This window comes from Pteropus vampyrus, unplaced genomic scaffold (genome assembly GCF_000151845.1).
Source record: "Pteropus vampyrus isolate Shadow unplaced genomic scaffold, Pvam_2.0 Scaffold282, whole genome shotgun sequence".
Lineage (NCBI taxonomy): Eukaryota > Metazoa > Chordata > Mammalia > Chiroptera > Pteropodidae > Pteropus > Pteropus vampyrus.
Genome location: NW_011889063.1, coordinates 745,289 through 767,031, shown reverse-complemented (window position 1 = coordinate 767,031; position 21,743 = coordinate 745,289). Strand labels below are relative to the sequence as shown.

General features: G+C 58.4%; 1 protein-coding gene across 1 annotated transcript in view; it reads left to right on the top strand.

Annotated features, from left to right (window-relative positions):
* CAMK2D (calcium/calmodulin dependent protein kinase II delta) overlaps window positions 1-21,743 on the top strand; it is a 153,129-nt gene that overhangs the window by 85,724 nt on the left and 45,662 nt on the right. Inside the window, exons 4-6 of the mRNA XM_023520864.1 lie at window positions 5,485-5,539; window positions 16,019-16,084; window positions 18,121-18,193. Of these exons, the coding sequence (XP_023376632.1) occupies window positions 5,485-5,539; window positions 16,019-16,084; window positions 18,121-18,193 (194 nt within the window). The remainder of the gene's footprint in view (window positions 1-5,484; window positions 5,540-16,018; window positions 16,085-18,120; window positions 18,194-21,743) is intronic.

Below are 21,743 nucleotides of genomic sequence, written 5' to 3'. Positions count from 1 at the left end.
GACGTTTCACTGTTGGCTGGAAATAGCGGACTTCCGAGCTCAGCAGAAACGCCCTTCCCACCGTGCCGTGTCTCGGCTTCGCTGGCGACGGGAGCTGGACGGCCAGGCGCGGCCGCGACGTCTTTTCCAAACTCCCAGATTGTGCAGACAGACTTTCAGTCTCGTTCAAAGATTTCCGCTTGGGAGATAAAAACTTCTGCAAAATGACCCTGAAATAAGTTTATTTTTGAAGGTTGTATTGCCCTTAAAAATGAAAACAATTAAAAAGGGATTCACCTTAACGGGAAGAAAACATCACCTTCATCTTCACTGCATGATAAAATACCTTCCTATCCGTGGGCATCACCTTAGAGCCCAGGTGTACCGTGAAGCGATGGATCATTTGAACGCCCAGAGGCCTTGGAGCAGGATGGCAGGCCCTCTGGGAGGGTGAGAGAGGGTGATGGGAGCCGGGCAGCGTGGGCGCCACCTCGCTGGCCACCGTCTCACGTGATGAGTGCCACATCGCTCTGGAGGCACAGTGAGGGCAGGCGGTGGCTGGCGCACACAGCCAGCAGGGACATGGCCACCCTCCCCACCAGGGACGTTCACGGGCTGCCTCCCCTCGGGCTGCCGTTCCCTGCGCATTGGCGCGGGCACCGTTACGTGTACCCAGCGTGTCGCAAGCTGGCTCTGTTTTCTTTCTGTTTTGCATTCTGTTTCTATTACACTTTGGCTCTGGCTGGAAGTTGATACAGTTTAATTCTTTTCTTTAAAACTTCGTATCCAAAAAAATCTTAGGATGTGTTACTTCTAAAATTCAAGATTGGTTAAGGTCATCATTTTATTTCAGTGGGTTATTCTTATTTTTCCTTAAATGTGTGCGTGAGGCTTGGGGAGGGTGACGGTGGGCCATGGGCAGCTGGCCTGGAGCCTGCGGGAGGGAGGGTTTGCATGTGGAGTCTGGTGTGGGTGACATTATAGGACGGGGCGCCACTGGGGCTCAAAGGCCACGTCCCTGAGGGGACAGTGAGAGTCTCTGCTTGTCTGAAGTGTCAGGTGCAGGCGACAGATTATCAGTTAAACTCCTCTGACAAGGAGGCCCCAGATGTCGTGTCACGTGTGCCTCTGACGAGAGTGAGAGGCTCGCCGAGTGTGAGTAGAGGTGACCGGGCCGAGGGACTGCATACGAGACGAGCAGCGTGCTCCTCGATGTGCTCCGCGACGCCCGCGTCCGTGACCCCACAGCGGGCGGAGCCCCTGGTGCCGTCGGGCCAGCCACTCACGTACCGTGTGCGATGTAATGCCGGAGACGCAGCGCATCCCGTGCGTGATGGATGGCATGAGGCTGTGATGGCGCGTAGACGGCCCCAGGACTCCGACGGTGCCGCAGCGACAGGAACTCGCAGTTCTCGACTGTGGTCACGACGGCCGATAACTTACTGAAAAATCTCTCTCCTAAAGCAAAAATAACTCATTTATCAGTGGGGCATAGTGCTAAGTGTTTTGTCAAAATACATGTTTTATGTGCAACTTTATCCAGACTTGTGTTCCAGCATCTAACATTACAACAGACGGTAGTTTCAGTGCCTTCTGCGGCTAAGCCCAGTTCCCAAACTTTTTACGTCCAGAATTTAAAAAGCATCCCATGAGAACAAGTGACTATAATCAGTATAAATGCTGTAAGACTATTGCCTTTGGCAACATAATAGCCAACGAAATAGCTGTACGTCTGCTCAGTTTAAAGCGAAACGAACAGTATACGTGGAATTGTATTTCGAAGAAACAGTGTGTTTTCAAATTTACACCATCTCCAGTAATACATGTCCTACTGGAAGATGAAAAGATGGCACCGTTTCACTAGCTGCTACCCGCATCCTGAGAAATAGAGGTTAAGGAAAACAAAGCACGTTTTCTAGAAAGGTCAGTTTGACTTTGACTTTGACTTTCAGTGCTTCTGTGTTTTCTTTTTGACGAGTTTTCTCTTTAGAAATGACTGGCTTTGTCACAAAAGAGCTGATAATGGTTGAGCTCAAATTTCTCTCTCGAGGGGTGCCATTGGGCTGTGTTTTAAGGGAACGGGGAATGCAGGGCAGGCACGCCTGTCTGAGCGGGCCCAGCGTGGCCAGTGCGCGCCCTCGCTGTGAAATGCGATCGTCTGCGACGGGAATAGCAACAGTATCCGGCTCGCCAGCTGCCGTTTTCGCGTCCGAGTACGTGGCTCAGACCCACCCACTTCCGGCCTCACATCCCAGCAGAGGCGACAGAGGCGGCGCCTGCCCTGTCCCTGCCCTGTCCCTGCCCCGTCCCTGCCCCGTCCCGGCCCCGTCCCGGCCCAGGACTGCTGCTCGGGGCAGAAGGCGGAGTGGAGTGCAGCATGTCCGCTCCGGCCAGTGACGCTGCTGGTGTCACTGCATTGGCAGCGGGGGCCCCGCCGTGCTCAGGCCAGAGAGAGGCCCTCTCTCCTTCCAGCGAGAGGAAGGGCTGGGGCCTTGGTCAGCGAAACGCCGGAAACGTTTTAGCCTCAGACAGGTTTTCCCTTACAGGTCCCATGCTCACGGCCTTGGAATTCAGCGTTTTCGTCTAGGAAAGCACCGTTACGCTGTTTGCATTTCCGGAACTCGTTTATTCCTAGACTTGGTTTTGCCTCGGAGCTCACTTCAGAAGAGAACGGCTGCCCGGGTGCGTTATAACCCGTTTTCCCAAGCGCCGTGCCCGTCTTTCCGAAAGCGTATCGGGGACGCCTGCACGCGGGGCGATGGTGTGCGCCCACACGTGCCGCTCCAGACCTGGCTGACGTGCGGGAAACACAACACCCTGTACCTCCTTCGGTGTAAACGTGAATCGACGGTTATTTATGGGGAATAAATAATGTCAGTTTTTGTAAAAGTCAACTCGGTTTTCAACCCGTGACAAACTTAACAAGAAGACAAGGCTGGACGAGAAGCAGCTGGCGTCTGCTGCGGGACGCCCTGCCCGGCCTTGTGGACGTGTCTGCCCCTCTGCCGACGGGCGTGGAGGAGCCTCGGCCGCGAAGGAAACCAGCCGTCCCCGAGTGGCCGTGAGCGTGCAGAGCCGCACGCGAAGACGGCGCTGCGCGTGCGTCCGGTGAGCAAGCGGAGGCCGTGCCCATGTCCTTCTGTCTTCCCGGTGCGTCACGTGAAAACGCGCGGCAGGAAGTGGGAGGGCGGGGGCAGGGCCGGGAAAGAGGGAGCCGCATCAGTGACGTCGTCCGTTCAGAACCAAGCTCACCTGGCCGAGTGGCTGCTTAGAGGTCCGGAGGCGGCCGGGGCTGCGTGATGCGAAAGCACTTGGCCAGGCGGCTTCCCTCCCGTTACGGCACGTGCTTGCCAGCTAAACGCTTCCATGACTCGGACCTCACCCGGACGCGGCGTGCTGCGTCTGACCGCCGGGCTCGCATCAGAAAACGACGCACGCCAAATGGCAGCTGTGCCAGGCGCTCGTGAGTGCGGTCACCATGCTGGGACGATCGCATCCCCGGTGTGGCGGGGACCAGCCCTGCGTCCCCAGCGGCACCCGAGATGCCGCCTCCACTTCCTGCTGGGCACCTGAGACCCCGGGAGCGTTCCCCTGGAGACGGGGCCGCCGCTCCGCCTGCTCCCACGGCGACTCTGCTTCCTTCTCACCGCGGCTGTGTTCACAGAGTAACTGGCCCTTTGCGAAGATGCGCTGTCATCTGCGCCTGTCTAAACAGACTGCGGCAGCCACCCAGGAAGCCGTGTGCGAGACTGTCACTCCAGAAAGCCACCGTGTCGTCGGTCACGACCCGGCTTCCTTCACCGAGCCGCATGGCTGCGAGCAGAGCCAGACCTTGGTTTTGTTTGGAAGCGTGACTGTAAGCAAGGGCAGCAGGTGTCTCTGACGCCCACAAGCTGAAGCATTCCGTCCACGCAGTTCAGGCTACGGGACAGCGGTCTGTGCACCCAGCGTTTCGCTGGAGACAGGTATACAGAGATTCGGGGGAAAGTCACGTCCAGAGACTTGGAAGAATGCCTGGCGTCTGCTGTGGTAATGCTCAGAAACGATTACTCGAAAGGCCGTCTGCACTGTGCCAAGTCTCTGAAGGACGCACAGACTTGCGAGATGACGTTTCCTGTTTGGTACTGACGAGGAAGAAGCTGCAGGTACCGAGGAGTCACAGGGATTGGAGCTGGTCAGTGAAAGCAGACTGTGCCGCGAATCGCAGGGCGACGGAGGAGCAGGTGGGGCGGGGGTCACGTTTCATGCGCTCCAGACACACACAGAGTGTGTGACACGTGCCACCCTCCCAGCCCCGGCACACGGCCCCGCTTTGTGCTAACGTGGTACAAAATCCCCATCTTACAAGCGGTCATCGTGATTATGGCTGAAGCAAAACTCTTTCTCTGCCTTAGAGAAATTTTGGAGTGGGGTTCGGAAATCATTTGAATGGCCAGGGATGACATCTGACAGGGACGGAGCTGGAGCTGAAGATTGGACATCGTGTGAAGTCCGGGCTGGGACGTCGTGGGCTGTGCGAAGGCCCTCTGTAGGTGGCCGTGGTTTGTGTGCCGGTGCGTGTCTTCTCCAGTCCACGTTGCCACATGGTCACTGCACAAGGACCCGCCAAGGACAGGTTGTAGCAGGCGTCCTTGTCCTTCAGGGCGATGTCCCAAAGCAGGTGTTCTGCGGTTCGTTGCTTTTCCTGCCCTGCACAGCCCCTTGGGGCCGCGACGCCTGAGCGACAGGGTGGTGAGGACGAGCTTGCTGTCTGCGGGGCGAGGTGCGGGAGGCGGGGCACCAACGCCGAAACAACCGGCAGAAAAAGAAGCACGCGCTCCGCATGTGGTCTCCCGTGGAGCAGGGCAGCAGCGAGCATTCTCCGCTCCCGAGAGAGACCTCTGCCTTGGGGACCTAGCGAAAGCCCCGCTCACTGGAAAATTTGAAGTCGTGTAGCTTGAGGAGCCGGCGCGTGACCGGATTAGAAGTTCTCGCTGTGTTTCGGCTTGTGGCTTGGTAGACAGGTGGTGGGACTTCGCTTGAGAAATGCCGCGGTAAAGGCTGCTTTGGCAGCTTGGCCAGGGACTGCCGTGTAGAATTTTCTTATAAGAAATGGGAGAGCAGAGGAAAAGACACCATTTACTAGACTCTTAAATGACCCCTCTTGCTGCCGATTGTAGTGCTGAAGGCCTGGACCGGGGCCACAGCAAGGACGAGGCTGAGTGGGGGAGCGGCTGAACCTGCTCCCTCAGGACCCGGGGACAGACACATTGTTACAGCCGTTGACGTTCGTTTAGCATTTACTCTCAGTTAAGCTCTCAACCATTTTATAAAGTGCAGGTACGAGTATTGTTACAAGTTAATTAACTTGATCGTGGTCACACGGTTAAGCACGTTATCAGAACCAGCCCGAAGCTCGGGCCGCCAGCGGTTCTGCTGAGCAGACAGACCCCACGAGGAGCCGCCTGAGAGTCACCCTTGGCATCTGTTTAACACAAACTTTCTTCCCTTTTTTCTTTTTTTTAGTGCGACTTCACGACAGCATATCCGAAGAGGGCTTCCACTACCTGGTGTTCGACCTGTGAGTACGACACACTGTGTCATTTACTTTGCGATCTACTTGAAGACCGTTTTGAATTAAATTTGCTTTTTTCAATTTACAGCCTAGATTAATAACCTTATAATTTTTTCAAGTGTTCTTAAAATACCATTCAACTCTAATTCTTTTGAAAAAAGGCACCTACTCATCAGCAGTGTCTGTTTGAAGCCCAAGTCACTCTTCCTGGGTGAAACAGCCCGAGTCCGTTCCCTTCGGGTGGTTGACCGTGATATGTAGGTTGTGCTCAGTGTCCCCTTGGGGAATAAAAATGGCTGACGTCGCTCAGTTTCCATTGACCTTTTTTAAAAGTTTATGTAATCCCTTATCCCTTATCTTACAAAGAATCGGCAAGGAAGGGCCCTGAGGCCGTTAGTTCCGGCCGATGCCAGCTCCCACCCCGGCCCAGCTCGTCCACACTGTTCTCAGACCAACATGGTCCCAGCGTCACTACAGACTTAGTGACTCCCAGCGGGAGACGGCGTCTCTTGTTCTTTCTCAGAATAGAAACTTTACCCAGGAAAATGGGAGGCTCCCTTCTCGTTAGCCAGCGCTCCGTCACGTGCCCACCCCGACCAGCCGCAGCAAGAGGGCCGGGGTTGCCGAGATTGACTGGGAGTGATCTGCGTTTGTCAGTGAGAACGAAGGGGGCCGATGACCCTCGGGAACAGTGCCTGGCGTCACTCTGGCCTCTGGGACACAGGAGGCAGGCCATACCCAGGACGGGCAGGGGTGTGAGACGCACACACTCTCTGAGGTCAGTTTGATACTTCACGTTGGAAATGTTCACATCCTTTGACATAATTTCACATCTAGGAGCAAAGTCCATGGGAAGTACCCCCTAAATTCAGATCAAGCTGTATGCTAAAAGATGTCCCCTGCATCATGCTTTATAATGGGAGAAAAAGGAGAGAGAAGCCCGACCTGAGGGTCCAGCAGAGGAGAAACAGTCGTGCGACCACAATAATGCACGTAATGGACGAGCCGCAAGCATTTTAGCGTGGTGTCTGGGGAACGGATAAGCAAAGTTATTTCACGTGGCGTGAGTCTGAAGATAGACTGGTGCTAGATTGGTTAATTCAGCCTTGAGTTCGTTAGGAAATCAGGTTCTATCTGTTCTCTGTAGTACGTTACCATCTGTTCTTGCATCTTATCTACTTTTTCCGTTGATCGCCTTAGTGTGTTTATCGTGTATTTTTAATTCCTGGCCGGATAATTCCAACGTTCCCGCCACATCTGACTCTGGCTCGAATACTTGTTACGTTTCTTCAAGTGCCTCGTACCTCTTGCTGGAAGGGGGCCGTGAGGCCCTGGGAGAGGAGCTGTGGGAAGTGGGCACTGGCAGTGGGGTGGCCAGGTGCTAGGCGGCGTCTTCGGTCCTGTGCCGCGTGTTGGGTTCACGGTGAACCTGTGCCCCGGCCTTTGAGCCAGTGCTTCTCAGGTTTGTTCTATTTCCTCTCCCTCGAGTGGGGCGGGATTGGGGGTGGGGGGCAGAGCTGGAGTTAGGCGTTTCTCTCCCCACCGCCCAGGTCATTCAGGCACCGGTGAAGCGGCTTCTCCCTCAGGCAGGCCTTGCTCAGAGCAGGCCATGCCACTGTCCCCTCCCTGCCAGCAGCTCTGAGGACCTGGTGACCTCCTGGGCATGCCGCTGAGAAACTCTGGGGGTCCCCGGCGTCTGTCTGCAGCCTGGCGCTCGCGGAGCCTGCCGGGGGTCCCCGACAGCCTGGGCCGTCCCCTCAGCAGCGTGCGGCCGGTGCGCGTGGTGCCTGCCGGCTGGTTCAGCCTCGGCAGGCAGCAGCCACTCGCGACGCTGCCGGGTCTGTGAGGAGCTGCTGACCTTGCCGTGGCTCAGCTTTGTGCTTGTTAGAGATGTGTTTGGGAAAAACGTCCTGGCCGCAGGGTGAGGGTGTGTGGGCGTCCAGGCAAGGTGAGGACGTGCGGGCCCGACGTCCCGGGCGAGGCGTCCCGGGCGAGGCGTCCCGGGCGAGGTGCGTCTCCAGAGCGAAGCACTCGGAAACGAAGACCGGGATGGACGGGGCGCGGGGGCCGCGGGGGCAGGAGGACCGACGGGGCCGGGACGCTGCGGGAACCTTCTTCCCGTGCGCAGCGTCCCGTCTACAGTGCGCGCAGTCATCTGATCGGAGAAAAGACGTCTTCCTCTCTCTCATGCTCCGACGAGCCAGGCGACAGCCCCGTGACGGAGAGCCGTCACAGCAATGACGTGTTGTTGATAGACACGTGGCAGACTCAGGAATTGGTACTGGTTCGCTGATGTGGAACAGCGGCTGTGTGGATGAAGCACGTCTTGACAAGGAAGCAGTTTCGAGAGCGCCCAGCTCGCAGAGCTGGGACGGGGGCTCGGGCCATGCGGCATCGTAGCAGCTCGGGAGCAGAGGCGAGCGCGGGGTCCGTTCCTTCACCACACGCACGTACCTTGCCGCACACGCAGCTCGGGTCCCGTGGGGCCGGGGGCTGGTGCCCGCCTGGGCGACGCGTTCTGTCTGCGTCTGGACAGTGTGAAAACCGCTAGTTTGCCAATTGGTTGGTTAGACAGGTAGATCTGAAATGTTTAAAAGGGCCACTGTGATTTCCCCACAGTTCTGTGGGTAACGTTTGGCTGTGGGTTCGGTGGCTGGCATCAGACGCTGTCTTCATTGCGCCTGTGCACCTGTCACCTCCAAGCTGAGCTGCCCCGGCCAGCGCCCCCCCGCGTGCCCGGCGTGTTCCCCCTGCGGGTTGTGTGCTGCTGTGGCTGCACGGTCACTGAGATTTGAGACAGACTGGAATAACTTTTAGGTAAGCCGCTTCTTTTGTTTTAAAATATTTACTTTTTGAGAGAGAAATAGAAATCCAATTTTTCATAAACGTTTTGAATTTTGTTTTGAAATTGAGCTCAGTAAGCTGCCATTAAGCAGAACTTGCTGAACATTCGCAAAGCAAACTTTCACATAGACTTTCGAACAGAACTCGAGTCTGCATTTGTATTGTGTAGTACGTAGCTCGTCACGCGGCGTGTTGTGCAGCACGGTGCTGTCCCATGGCCTTCGGTCAGTTAGAGCTCGTCCCTCTCCCCCGAGCGTGTGGAGGTTTTCCGGATGCTCACTTATGACACGCACACAGTCAGAACACCGCAGAGGAGGCGGGTCAGCCAGCGGGCACTGGCCTTCCGCCCTCCGTCGTCTTTGCTGGCTCCTCCTGGCTCCTTTGCACCCACACGAGGGACCGGTCCGAGAGCTCGGCCCCGGCGTCTCACATTTCCTGCGTGCCGTCCTTTCCCAAGCGTCTCGCCCGGCACACGGCCCCAGACCCCACCTAGAAGCGTGTGGTACTCACACTTGCGGCCTTGCCTGTCCTGCTGCCTTCTCACCGGCCCCACACGGATGTCCGATTGGCATCTTAAACTTAAATGTAAACGTCCGAAACTGACCTTGTCTCCCTGAGGCCCAGCTGCCCCCGTCAGTGGGCGGCCACCCCGTCGCTCCATCTCAGGCCAAAGCCCGGAGCAGCCGTGGGCCCGCTTCTCACGCTCACGCAGCGTGCTGGCTCGTCGGTGGTGCCCGTTAGCTTCAAGACACGTCCAGAATCCGGGAGCCCAGCAGCGCGTCTGCAGCACCCTCTCGGCCGAAGCCAGCGGCCTCTCCTGCCTGGGTCACCGTGCCTGGTCGCCACTCGCCTCCTGCACCTGCTCCCGTCACAGCAGCCAAGGACATCCCGTCAGAACCAGCAGCCTGTCCCTGCCCCGCCACACGGCCCTCCCTGTAGCCCGGAGCAGGCCGGGCGCCCGCACCTCCTGTCCCCTTGGCCCTGGACAGCTGCGCCCCCCACCCCCGCAGGGCTCGGCTGCAGGCCACCCTCTCCCGGGGCCACCGGGGCCCAGCCCGGAGTGACCCTTCGGCCAGCACGTCTCCCTTTCTTCCCTTCCGTCGCTGTCCTCGCCACCTGGCCTCCCATACCTTAGACTTCACGTATCTGGTCAGTCCCCGGCCTCCCCGCTGGGCTGTAAGCTCCGCGGATGGAGGGCTTCTCTCTCTCCCGTCACCCTTTTGTCCCCAGCGCCTGCCCACAGCCAGCACCAGTCAGCGTCTTTGCAAAGGAGCACATGGCAGAGCTCCGGAAAGAGCACGGGGTCGTTCGTAAAGACTTTGGAGTTTGTGGTGGGTGTTTTAGGTGTTTTGTCCACTGGCTGCTCGGGGTGCACGTGGTGCCACGGTGCCCGCCAGCTCAAGGTCCGGTTCCACTGGACCACTAACACTAGTTCGTGAGTGCGCTCAGAATCAAAGAAGTTGGCTTTTAGCCAAAACTAAAACCGGAGGATCGTGAATGCCACGCCGGGACGTGCGGGGCCGCTGTGCCTGCGGCGTCGCAATGCACGTGACGTCCTCAGAGGGGACGGCGACGAGCTCCGGTTCTTCCTGATTGCTGCGGTGCACGTGACGTCCTCAGAGGGGACGGCGACGACGCACTCCATCGAACTCCAGTTCTTCCTGATTGCTGCGGTGCTGCGTCCCGTCCACTCTGAGCTCTTAGGGACACGGGGCTACCTGTTTTTGTCAGCAAGCAGAAGACGCCCGAAGGCCATTCAGTCACCCGGGAGCCCGGCGCCCATGGCTGCGACCGCTGAGGCAGCAAGGCTGCCTCTTCGGGGACCCCACGTGCCACACCCCAGGGGCAGGGTGCTCACCGCCCCACCGTCCCTTCAGCAGCCACGTCCTTCACCATGGGCTCGGGAGAGAAAGCCGCTCGTCTGCTTTCCTGGTCTCTTTCTTCGGGGTTTGAAAACGGTCCGGCCCTTCCCGAAGCGTCAACCCAAGCAGGGCGTTTTCGTGGGCAGCGAGGCGCCCTCCGGCCTGCGCCTCTGTGAGCAGCAGCCGCCGACCTGGGTGGGGCGGGACCCTTCCTTGGCCGCTGGCCGTGGCGCTGACACCAGGCCCTCTCCCGGGGGACCAAGTTCGTGGTGCATGGGGCCCCGCGCCCTAGAACGGCGCTGTTTACGCCCCGAACGCTCGCACTGGAGCAGACTGTGAGCGACAGCCGCTGGCCCTCCGCAGGGGGCCGGGGGGCCCCTTCCCTGTGCGAACCCAAAGCTCGGTTTCCGCCGGCCTGTGCTGTGCCACCTGTCTCCTCGTCGGCCCTCTCAGCACCTGCGTCCCGGCAGCCTCTGCATAGACAAAGCGGGAAGGGACTGAAAACAAAGCACTTGCTTTGCGCGGTGGACGAGGAGAGTTTGGGGCCGTGCCGTCGACGGGCCTCTGCTGGGCAGAAGCGTAAATGCACGTGACACTAAGTCGCCGAGCGTGCGCGTGAAACCCCGGAACAGCAGGGTTCATGCCAAAGGGGTTTGCATCGCTGGAGAGCCGTTCTCGCGAGGGATCCCGCTGACGTCGAGTGCCACCACCCCTCCCGGCCTGTGGCAAGCACGTCACACATGGTCTCTGCTCGGCCACCCTGTGAGGCGTGGCGACGTTTCACCCCCCGCAGGCCAGGGAGGTGGGCCAGGGACGTGGACTGCTTGTCCGGGTCTCAGAGCCAGTGACCGTGCCCCGAAGACACGTCCCCGACACGGCCGCAGTGTGCATCTGCCAGGACCCACAGAGCCTGGCGGGGCGTGGGGTCCACATGCCGCGTGCTCACTGTCCCCTGCCTCAGGCCAAACGCAGCCGGGCTCTCGCTGTGGACCGGCCCGGCCACCACCTTCTCTCCGGCACGCGGGCAGAGCGCTTTTCCGGGAGCGTCTGGGCCCCACAGAACCTCCGTCTGAGGTGTGGGGACGGCCAGCCGCTGTTGCAGAGACAAACCCCGAATCGTGACTGTCGGCTTCTTGGGACTGGACTCGGGCCCGCGTCTGTGGGGGAAGCAGGGCCTCGCCCCTGCGCCGTTTTGAGGGGATGGCAGGGGGACACAGCCTTGGGAGCTGGGGTCCCACCGGTCGTGCTGTTGCTGAGTTGCGCCGTCAGCCACGGAGGGGTGACACTGCACACGGTCTGTGGGGCCGATGGGGTCAGCAGGTCACCACAGGGAAAGGGGTGCAGTCGTCGGAGGGGGAGTCAATGCCGGCGGGCGGGAAGCCAGCCCCGGAGGACGGGCCAGCGCAGGAGCCAGGGTGGGGACAGGCGAACCCACGTGCTGGTCATCTGCTGTCCCAGAACCCAAGGGTGTCGCTGGCCCACACGGGACACCAACAGGCTGCAGCAGAGGGGGCGGGGAGAGGTTCATGTGAGGGAATGGCACCGAGCCTGGAGGCACCTGAGAGCCGGCGCCCGGAGCCCTGATCCCGAGGCCTTGCGGTGGGTCACATGGGCAGAGGTCGCCAGCTGGCGGCGGGGTCAGGCCCGTGTTGGCAGGCCGGTGGCCAGGGCCTGATGTCAGCCACGGCGTCCTCCTGTCTGGCCTCCCGGGGGTGCTGACAAGGTCCATCCTCCCACCTTCGTGGCTGTGGAGCTGTGAGATGCTATCTGCAGTTTCACCGAAACTTCCTGTGGTCAACAGACTGGAGGCTTTGTTCGGTGCTGGCCTCAGGGATTAACGGTCAGGGAGGGGGTCACCTGGCACGCAGAGGCCACAGGAAGAGAAGAGGCGGGGCTGCCAGGCCCGTCTGACTCCAGAGGAAGCGAACAGAGCGGTGAGGGCCGCAGTCAGGCCGCCCCCCGACCCTGACCCCGGTCCCGTCTGCACGCTTCTCTGCAGAGCTGGAGCCAGGGGCTTTTCGTTGCTTTGCTTAACAAAGCCCGTGTGTCCGTGTGCTGATCTACCCTGGAAATCGTAAAGCTGGCAAATTCGGTTATCGTCCGCAGACGCAGACGCAGGCGCAGACGGCTCCGTGGGTTTCTCTTTAACGAGTTTTCTTCTCACCGTAATGGCTTCCTGATTCAAACTGTCAAACCGAATCAGGGTCGGAAAGCGGCGTGATGTTTTATGAGATCAGGTCGTACCTGGGGATCGTACCTGTGTGTGCTGTACGTTCATCTCACACAGAGTAACGGCGTGCGTGTGTGCGCGTGTGTTCATGCACACGCACTGGTAGGGGTGTGTGTGCGCGCACGCGTGGGGCTGGGAGGGACATCCAGTGAAGCTCGGGGAAAAGAATCACTCGTCTAGCTGTTAATTTTTTGATTTATCACTGAATTTCTAAGTTTGAAATTTCGGCAGTACCTGGTCTAATTTTCTTGCAGACGATTTAATGAACAGTAAGTCCTTAATTTCTAACTTGTCGTAATTAAGGAGTTGGAAAGGGCATACGTAGCTACCCACTGCTGAAAATCAGCCGTGAGGTCTGAGGTGAGGCGATGAGGAGGACCCGGGAGGGTGACTCAGCGGAAGGTCCCAGCCCCAGGAGGGACCTCGCGTGGCGAGGGGGCCCATCGCTGGCTTTAGTGGGGCCCCAGGCAGAAGCGGATGAAGATCCTGAGTCCTTTCTCTTTGAAGGTGAGCGTCGTGAGCGCAGCGCCCTTTGGTTTGGTTGCGAGCATCTATCCCACCCTTGCTGGAGATCACCGCAGTCTAACTGGGTCCGAAGGACCGTCCCCATCACATGCAGTCTGGCGGTCTGCCCTGGAGGGGGACCCACCGTCCCTTGTGTGGGGGCACGCGCAGGACCCAGCACGGCCTGCCGAGTGCCCCTTCCCTCTGCAAAGCGACACCCAAGCCAAGGAGCCCGAGAGAGAAGGCGGGCTGGACACACTGGGAGACGCCTGCAGGTGGCCCCCACCACGCTCCCTCCTGCGTGGCCTTCAGACGCAGACCCCCAGCGAGCCCCAGGAGACGCGAGGCTGAGAAGAGGCGACGACGGGCAGGGAGAGGAGCGGGGAGCCTCGGCCTGGGCCTGCCCTGTCCCTGTCCCACCTTGGAACCCACTGGCACGTGGCGGCTCCGGAAGCAGAGCTCCCGCCCCCACCTCTGCCCGCCGGACAGCGGGGCCAAGCGCGGGGCTCTGGGCCTCGAGTGGCCGCTTCACCTTCAGGGTCGGTCTCCTCGGCCGTGGATGGGAGCGGAGTGACACCAGAGGCCGTGCGGGTCGCCGGCTGGGCTGGTGTGGAGCAGCGGAGAGCTGGCACCCAGCCAGCGTCACCAGCGTCGTCAGCCGGTGCCCGTGACCAAGAGCAGGTGGTCTCCGTCCTGCCCGCCTCGCGCGTCGGCCGCTGTCTGCTCGATGCCGAACATGAGATGCCTCGTGCCGGGCGCGTGGGCACACGGGGAGCACGGCACGCCCCCGCCACCAGATGCCACTCACACCATGGGGCTCGGTGGCTGACGCGGCTGCCCGATGCCAAGCAGGACGCTGCCGTCAGAAAGGGGACGAGGGCCCGGGGCGTTGAAGCAAAGAGATTTTTCCAGCACAGGATAAAATACGCTACCTGCATCTGACCTCAAAGTGTGCGTAAATTTTCACACAGTACAGTCAGAGGTCAGTTTGAGCAAAAGTGAGAGTCAGCGTGTGTTTGGACGATGGTAAGTGGTCCGTGCGGACTCGGGCGGGCCCCTCTCGCGGGGGTCTTGGTTCACCATCAGGGTGGGGACGGGCCCGGGACCCCATCGTCCACTCAGGTGGCCCTGGAGTTCCGGCCCCACCGAGCTCGCTTCCCGTGCTCCTCTGAAGGGTCACGGACCCCGCCAGCCAGCCTCCTGCCTGCTCGCTGACCGCAGTGGGCAGCGCCGGCTCCCGCCCCGCACCCCCATGCGCCCCTCCGGGCTGAGCCACCAGCCCGACTCGGGTTTGGCACCTCAGCTGTGATCTCCGTGTGACGCAGCAAGCCACTCTGCCTCAGGACCACAGGGACCCTGTGGAGCGTCCGTGAGAGCAGCACTCACCTTCGTGCTCTCTGGCGTCCCGTGCAGAATCTGCCAGAAAACCGGTCCTGGACCACCTCGGGTAACCCACTTCCAGAGCTGCCGTCAGATGCTGGGGACTCGCACAGGAAGCTGGCCTGACTCCCGAGACGCTGACAGCGGTGTCAGCGGGCACCAGGCTTGTGTCTGGGCTGCCGGACTGGCTGACCCAGGAGAGTCTGCGCCTGTCGTGGTTACACCACCCAGCTCAGCGCTGAACCGGCCCTGTCCGAGAACTCCGAGCTCTGAGCGCAGGAGGGAGGCGTCACTCCAGAGGGACGTGGGGCGTGTGGCTGTGCTCCGTGTCAGCGTCCGACCGTTGTGGGGAGAGGCGCTGGTCCAGTGATTCTGGGGGGACCAAAGCACAGTCCACTTCACTGGACAGCACGGGGAGTCCCCACCCTGCCAACAGCGACCGCAAACCCCTGTGTCTCCTTCGTGGTTCTAACAGCATCTTGTCCTTTGCCGTGAGCCCTAACGTGGCAGAGATTCAGAAACGGTAATTCGCGTTTACACATGCACTCGGTGTGCCTCTGTCACAGCGGAGCTGCCATCAGTTTATTCACGGTCACTAATTAATCCACCCAACAGTTCCTTCGTGAGACGTTTAATTTCTGAGTTTGTATGCGGTTTCACGTAGCACACGGAAAATTTTCAAAAATCTGTAGTAGCTGCCACTTCATCTTGTGCTCCACTAAATGGTGACGTCCGTGTGGAGACGTATTAAATTCAGAAAAGCCAGTAGTTTCTCTTTAAGGCAGTGTATTCTGTTGGAACTCCATTTTTCCTTCCCAGACATTTATCACAAACGTAGCAGATGATAAAACAGTCTCATTTGCCCAAGGATGTTTTTAAGTTTTAATGGGGAGCATGAGTTGTCAGAGGCGGTTAACTGCATCATCCCAAACGCAGCGGAAAACAGCACCCCTCCAATTGTTTAAAAGCTGCAGTCGTCCATGAAAATGACTGGAATGTGGTCCCTGACTCTTTAATTTTCTTCTTTAAATACGAACCCCTTACGAAATAAACCCTTTGCCACAGGAGCTAAATCATAGAGCTTGCTTTTCCTGCCTGAGCGCACGTCGAGCCCAGACTGAGGGCGGATGACTTGGCTAACGCATTCGACCGTTCCTGCAGCACTCGTTAATTGAGCAAGTGTCATGCGTTGGATGCAGGTGGGTGCTAAGGCCCCAGAGATGAGTAAGGCTCTGTGCCGGTGACATTGGGGCTGAGTCCTCATGGGCTGTGTGGTACTGATAAGCATTCGCCAGAACCAGCAGCGATTTTATCCGTGTCAGTAGGCTTTTCAGTCAATGTTTATCCAACGCTTTAAAAGTCTAAAATCGTTTGTACGGTATACGGGTTTTCTAGGTACCTGTAGTCAGAAACAAAGGCAAATGTGAACATACATCATGTCTCCTCTGAGAAACCCCAGAAAAGTGTCGATTTAAAGACGGTCACGATTCGTTGGCAGTGTCTGCTGCTTAGTTTCCCTGTATCGTGCCATTTCTGGGGTCTGTGTGTGATCGCATGGTAATCGTGGGTTCTAACTGGGGGGAGCAGTCGGAGCCCACATTCCGTGTGAGCTGGCGCGAGTCGCCAAGTGTCCCCTCTGTTTGACACCATGCGCTTTCTTCGCAGAGTCACCGGCGGCGAGCTGTTTGAGGACATCGTGGCCAGGGAGTACTACAGTGAGGCGGACGCCAGGTGAGCCAGCCGCACCGGGCCGCACCCTCCACGCATCCCCTGGGCGGGGGCCCCAACTCAGGCGTCCCATGCGCTGTCACCTGGCCCTGGGCCTTTGTCCGTCTGTTTCCATTAATTAAAATCGAATGACACTAAAAGTTCAGCCCTCGGTGGCCCGAGCGGCCGAGCCACCAGCCAGACGCAGCCCATCCTCCCCAGGCACCCCAGCTCCAGGCCTCACGGACCACACGGAGCCCCGCACCCCCGGCAGCACGCGGGTGGGGCCCAGAGGCGCGGGAGGCCCCGCTTGCTGGGGCCACGACTGTTTGCAGAGTGGGATGGCAGCGTATGGCCGACAGGGAGCTCCTGGGCGCGCTGGCGTGCCCCCATCCTGGGCCCTGGGGGCGGCCCTGCCCGGCCAGACCCCGAGCCAGCCCCCGGGCCAGAGTAACACTGTCAGGGGGGCTGGCAACCACGTGGGGAGCCCCAGGTAGTGTGCCCTTCAGAGTTGCGTGAGCAGCCACCACTGCATTTGAAAAGTGCAGGCGAGGCTACAGCAGGCTGTCGCCCCACAGACCTCGTCGGCTGCTTCAGTTTGGGCCAGCGCTGCAGGGGCTTTGGGGACAGCCCCACAAAACGGAGGGGGCAGCCTCGTCCCAGTCTCAGGCCTAAAGCACAGGTTCTGGGAACCATTCATAAACCCCAATTTCTTACTAGTCCTCAAGAAGGCAAGAGTTCAGGCCATTCTTGCTTGTAAATACAGTGACATTCATTTAATATGATTACGGTTTATTTTGTTATTCACTAGACCTAATGATCTATACATGTGGTTTGAGATAAGAAAGGGAAATATTCCTAAAAAGTAGTACAGAGTGAACATTTGTGAGCAAGGAAAAAGAGCCACGTGATTGTCAGGAAGGATGGCCGGCCCCAGGCTGTCAGCACAGCCGACGGCAGGCGCCTCCGGTGGGGTAGAGCGAGGCCACATCGCCATCAGGCTCCTGACGCCCACGTTGCAGCAAGTCAGACGGTGTCACGTTGTTTACCTGAAGAACGACTTTGGAGTGATGTCGTTCTGTACACTTAATGGCTGCAGCGTCCTCCTCGAAATGCTTCTCCATCCGTGAATGAACGGGTGGGGCTCTGCGTGTCCTGCGTGGGAACCTCGCAGTGATCTGTGCACATGTCCCCAGTGCACTGTGTTCTCTGTCCCTGTCAGGTGACAGCCCATGGGACTGCACAAGTGCCAGTCAGTGACGTGCCCCTCTAGTTTAGTCAGCGATCTGCTAGACGCCGATGGGCCCTTCCTGAGGCTAGTTAGTGTGAGCCGTGCACCTCGGACGGTCGCAAGCAAGCGTCTCCTCTGCTGAGGCGTGTGGGAATGTCTTTAGCCATGAGCAGTGCCCCGGGGGCCGACACCTAAGGTCCCTCCCAGTCAACCCTCAGCCCTCCCCACACTCAGGCCGGCTGCCGGGGTGCTGCACGGCACAGGTGGCGTTCAGTCACCCGGTCCTGGAAACTGTTGGGTGTTTCCTGTTGACACCTGGTGCAGGGAGCCCCGTTTCCGCGTGACGTGTAAACGTGTCCCCCGCCTTCCCCCGCTTCACCTGCCCCTCCATCCGTGTTCACCCTTGTTTCAGTGATCATGTTTGTGACCTCAGATTTTAAACAGTTTAGGTGTGTATGAGAAACACCCGCACATTTTCTAGCTCTAAAGAGTTTTCCCTGAACTTATGGGAAAGACGCATAAATTATTCCCCCAAATGGGAAAACCTTGACTTCCGTATACCAATGACTTGCCTTGTAGACTCACGATAAAACACAGCTCAAATTGTTTTATCTGAACACGTCACAAAGTCTGTGTTGGACGTCATTTTTGTTAGAACCAGAATTAGCTTTATTCCGCATTATTCCAGTATAAAGCTAAAAAAAAAATGTGAAAAAAATATCATTTTTGTTGGTTTGTTTGTTTCGTTTGAACTTCATTTAATCTGTATTTGATGTGATTTTGCGCCTTTAAAACGTTCTCCTCCCATTCTGCCCTTGTATCTTTGCAGTCATTGTATACAGCAGATTCTAGAAAGTGTAAATCATTGTCACCTAAATGGCATAGTGCACAGGGACCTGAAGGTCAGTATGTGGTGTCCGTAATCTGCATCAAAGGAGTTTTTGTTTTCTCTGGGACAGGGCAAAGGGGGGGTATTTAAAATGGCTCCCCTGCTCCCCCCACTTCTGCCTGAAGTGACTGGACGATGAGATGGCGATGCATGGTGCTTCCTCAGCGGCTCATCTGCAGGCTAAACACATCGTGGGGGGGCGGGGGGCGAGACCAGCGCGCTGCCCGCTTCCAGCGGAGAGCCGGCGGGGGCGGGGGGCCGCCTCCCCGAGAACGCCAGCCTTTGCCCGGAGGCCGGTGGCCTGTGATGTGTGTCGCCTGTGGATGAAGCCGCACTTCTGTGTGGGGCCGCCTGTCGCCGGCAGGACACTGGCTGCGCATTGCTCCCTTTGAGTCTGACGAGCCCTCAGGCAAGAGGTCATAACTGCCAGCTAAATCAGAACACTGGAAGGTACCGGCGTGCCAAAAATGCATTAGGTGTCCTAATGTGACCTTAATGGAACCTTAGCGCCAATGTGACGGCTTTGGCACGCCACTAGAAAAACGGGCGACAGCGGGGACCCGCTTTGTCACGGGGGTGGCGGCGGAGCACAGCGGCTGCACGTTACTTTTATGCTCCCGTTTATTTCCTCTAAGTGCTCATGACGAGGGCAGGAGCTCCTGGGTTAGGGGAAGTGTCCTCCAGATGGATTTTGTGGAACACGTGGCCTCACTCTGGCCCCCGCCTGGCACGACCCGACTGTCCCGAGGTGGTAGTCACTCTTCTGGAGCAATCCGTGCGGCCCAGGGCCCTGCCGGCTGGCACGCGGTCCCCGGCCGCGGGTGCCGCTCGGGACTAACGCTGCCCCTGGTGTTTGCGTGCAGTCATTGCATTCAGCAGACCCTGGAGGCTGTGCTGCACTGCCATGAGACAGCCGTGGTCCACCGGGACCTGAAGGTGAGTGCCCCCGGCACAGCGCCGCCAGCCCGCCCCGCGACTGCTCAGCTGCAGTGGGGACGGCGACCGCGGCCCCTTGTCCGGCAGCCGCCACGTCCCCTGTGCTGAGCGGTCACGTGAGTCTTCACAGCAGCTTCACGCGGAAGGCGCCTGGATGGCCCCGTGCCGCTCAGGGGGAGACATGGCCACCTCGAGTGGCAGGCCGTGCTCAGAGCGTCTCAGCTAGGATGACGTCCTTGTGCCCAGGTGTGGGGTCCAGGGTCACAGGCCAAATTGCTGCTACTTCTCAATTCAGTTAGTTCAGTGAATTGAAAACCATCACAGGTGAAACAATGTTGGGAAAATAAATCTGCCAGCAACACCAAGAATTATCTGGGACGTGGTTCTGAGTCTAGTGAATCAGGAAACACTTCCGATCCCGCCTGCGCGTCCCCAGAGCTGTGCAGAGCGTGTCCGTGCGAATAAGAGGCTAAGGCATGTTCCAGATGCAGCGAGAGGAGGGGGCGGCGCGTCTGGGCAGCGGGCCGGCGTGCAAGGCCAAGGCTTCCAGCGGAGGGGCTCGGGGGTCAGTGGCCTCGGCCACATGTTCAGAACGTGAGGTGCACAGCAGAGCAGAACGACTTGCCACAGTGGACTTGGGCCACAGCAAGGCAGGCAGTCTGGACGCCGACAAGTAGAGCGTTTGCGAGGGCGGGCTCCTGGGACGCCGTGTCAGGCGGTCGGGAACCGACGAGGGGAAATGCGGGTGCAGAAGGAGAAGAGCGAACACCCCCCGAACCTGTCTGAGCCCCACAAAGGCCCCGTGCGAGCCGCGGGTATAAATCACAGCGAGTCACGAGCAGACCCTCGCGGCCACCAGCTCGAAGTCATTGAAAAACACGCGGAAGAGGACCAGGGCTGCCCCTCTTGGCAGGAAGGGCGACCTCAGGCAGGCACCGCGTCCAGGAAGGTGATAGGCCGAAAAGAGGCCGTAGTGACAAGTGGCAGCCCCGCTGTCACGGGAAACAGGAATGCAGAGTCGCGTGTTCTCATCAGGGAGCCTGGAGAGCCGTTTCTGGGAAGAAGTCCGAGGAGACAATTTCAGAGCTGGGCTTGTTCCAACAACTGCCTTTCACACCAAGAGGCGAGACGTCTTCGGTTCAGAGCATGTCGGAAGAGGTTACTCAAGTACATCACGTAGCCATCAGAACAGGAGGGTCCAGTCCCACTGCTGGATCTTACGGCAACAAATCGGCACCTGGGAATCACCTCAGTGAGAACACCGCCTCTCCTAGACCAGCCTCCTGCAGAGCAGCGTTATTGGATGGAGGGAGGGAGGGTATGGGATAGATAGACAGACGGACAGATGAAGATGTTTTAACAAAGGTGATAATTCCAGAGACATAGGGGGATTTTAAAGACTCTTTCATAGGAATAAAATTAAATTTATGACCAGCAAAGAAGGGAAGTCATTTTGGGGGGGAGCCCGACACACATTCAGTAAACCCTTGCCAACCACGGGCCGGGGACGCAGTGCCTAGCGTGTCAGGGAAACACTGCGTTACTGGTGCAGCCCCGCTGTGCACACCTTTTTTCAGTCTACCTGATGGTGTGTGCTGATAGTGTAAAAAATCAAGACAGAATGGAATGCGGAGTGATGCGAGCTCGCTCACGTGCGCATGGTGACAGAGATAGGACTCTCGATCGCAGGCCGACAGCACGTGCGTCAGCTGGAGACTCTGCATGCTAAGGACACAGTTCAGGCACCATTCCACGTCCGAGTGGAACAGCCATCTGTGCTGCATGCACAAAAGAACATCTACTGTGTGCACGAGTGTGAACTCCACTTAGTGTCTCTCTGGGAGCTGTGCTCACGCCTTCTTTGGCAAAGGAAAAGTGACAAAGCACGCCAAATCCACGGGGTGTCGCTTCACGTCGAGATGCCGAGGCTTCAACAGAAGAAAGAAACCTAAAAAGACAGTTTCACTTCTTAAACCGTAATATTCAGGGGTTTGTACGAAGCAAATGATATGGAAAAATAAAAGTAATAACTTGCTGTTTTTGTAGTACTCATAAAGAAAAAAGTAAAACATGATTTCGCTACATGTGAACATCCACGATGTTTGCGTTTCATTGCTGTGTAGCTGCCACACGTGCAGTTAGGTCTGCGGTGTGGCCGGCAATGACGCCTGTCACCACGCCCGCCCAGCCAGCCCCCCGGAAAGGCCTTGCCGACCTGGAAGTCCTCGTACGCATTGCTGAGGTTCAGAACGCCGTCTTTTTCGTGTTTGTCCTGTGCTTCGTTTGAGTGTGGGCAGCGGATATTTTGGCGAGCTTTCACTCCTGCAGGGCCCTGCAGGTGGGCCACCCTCTGGACCGGCAGAGCTGTCGTCTGTCAGCAACCCGCCCTCGGAAGGGGGGTGTCCGGGGGCCTGGCCCTTTGTCTCTGCTGCACCCGTTTGGACTCGCTTACCCCCAGACCTCCCACGGTCCTGATTGCGACCCCGGCGCCTTGACTTGGCGTTTCGTGATACGCAAGCAGTTTTGAGACGAGTCTCAGAGCACAGTGGAGAAGCGGCCCGTGTGTCCACGTGGACACACGGGACAGGACCTGCCGACCGTTGCTGCTCGGTCCCGCTGACGTGCCG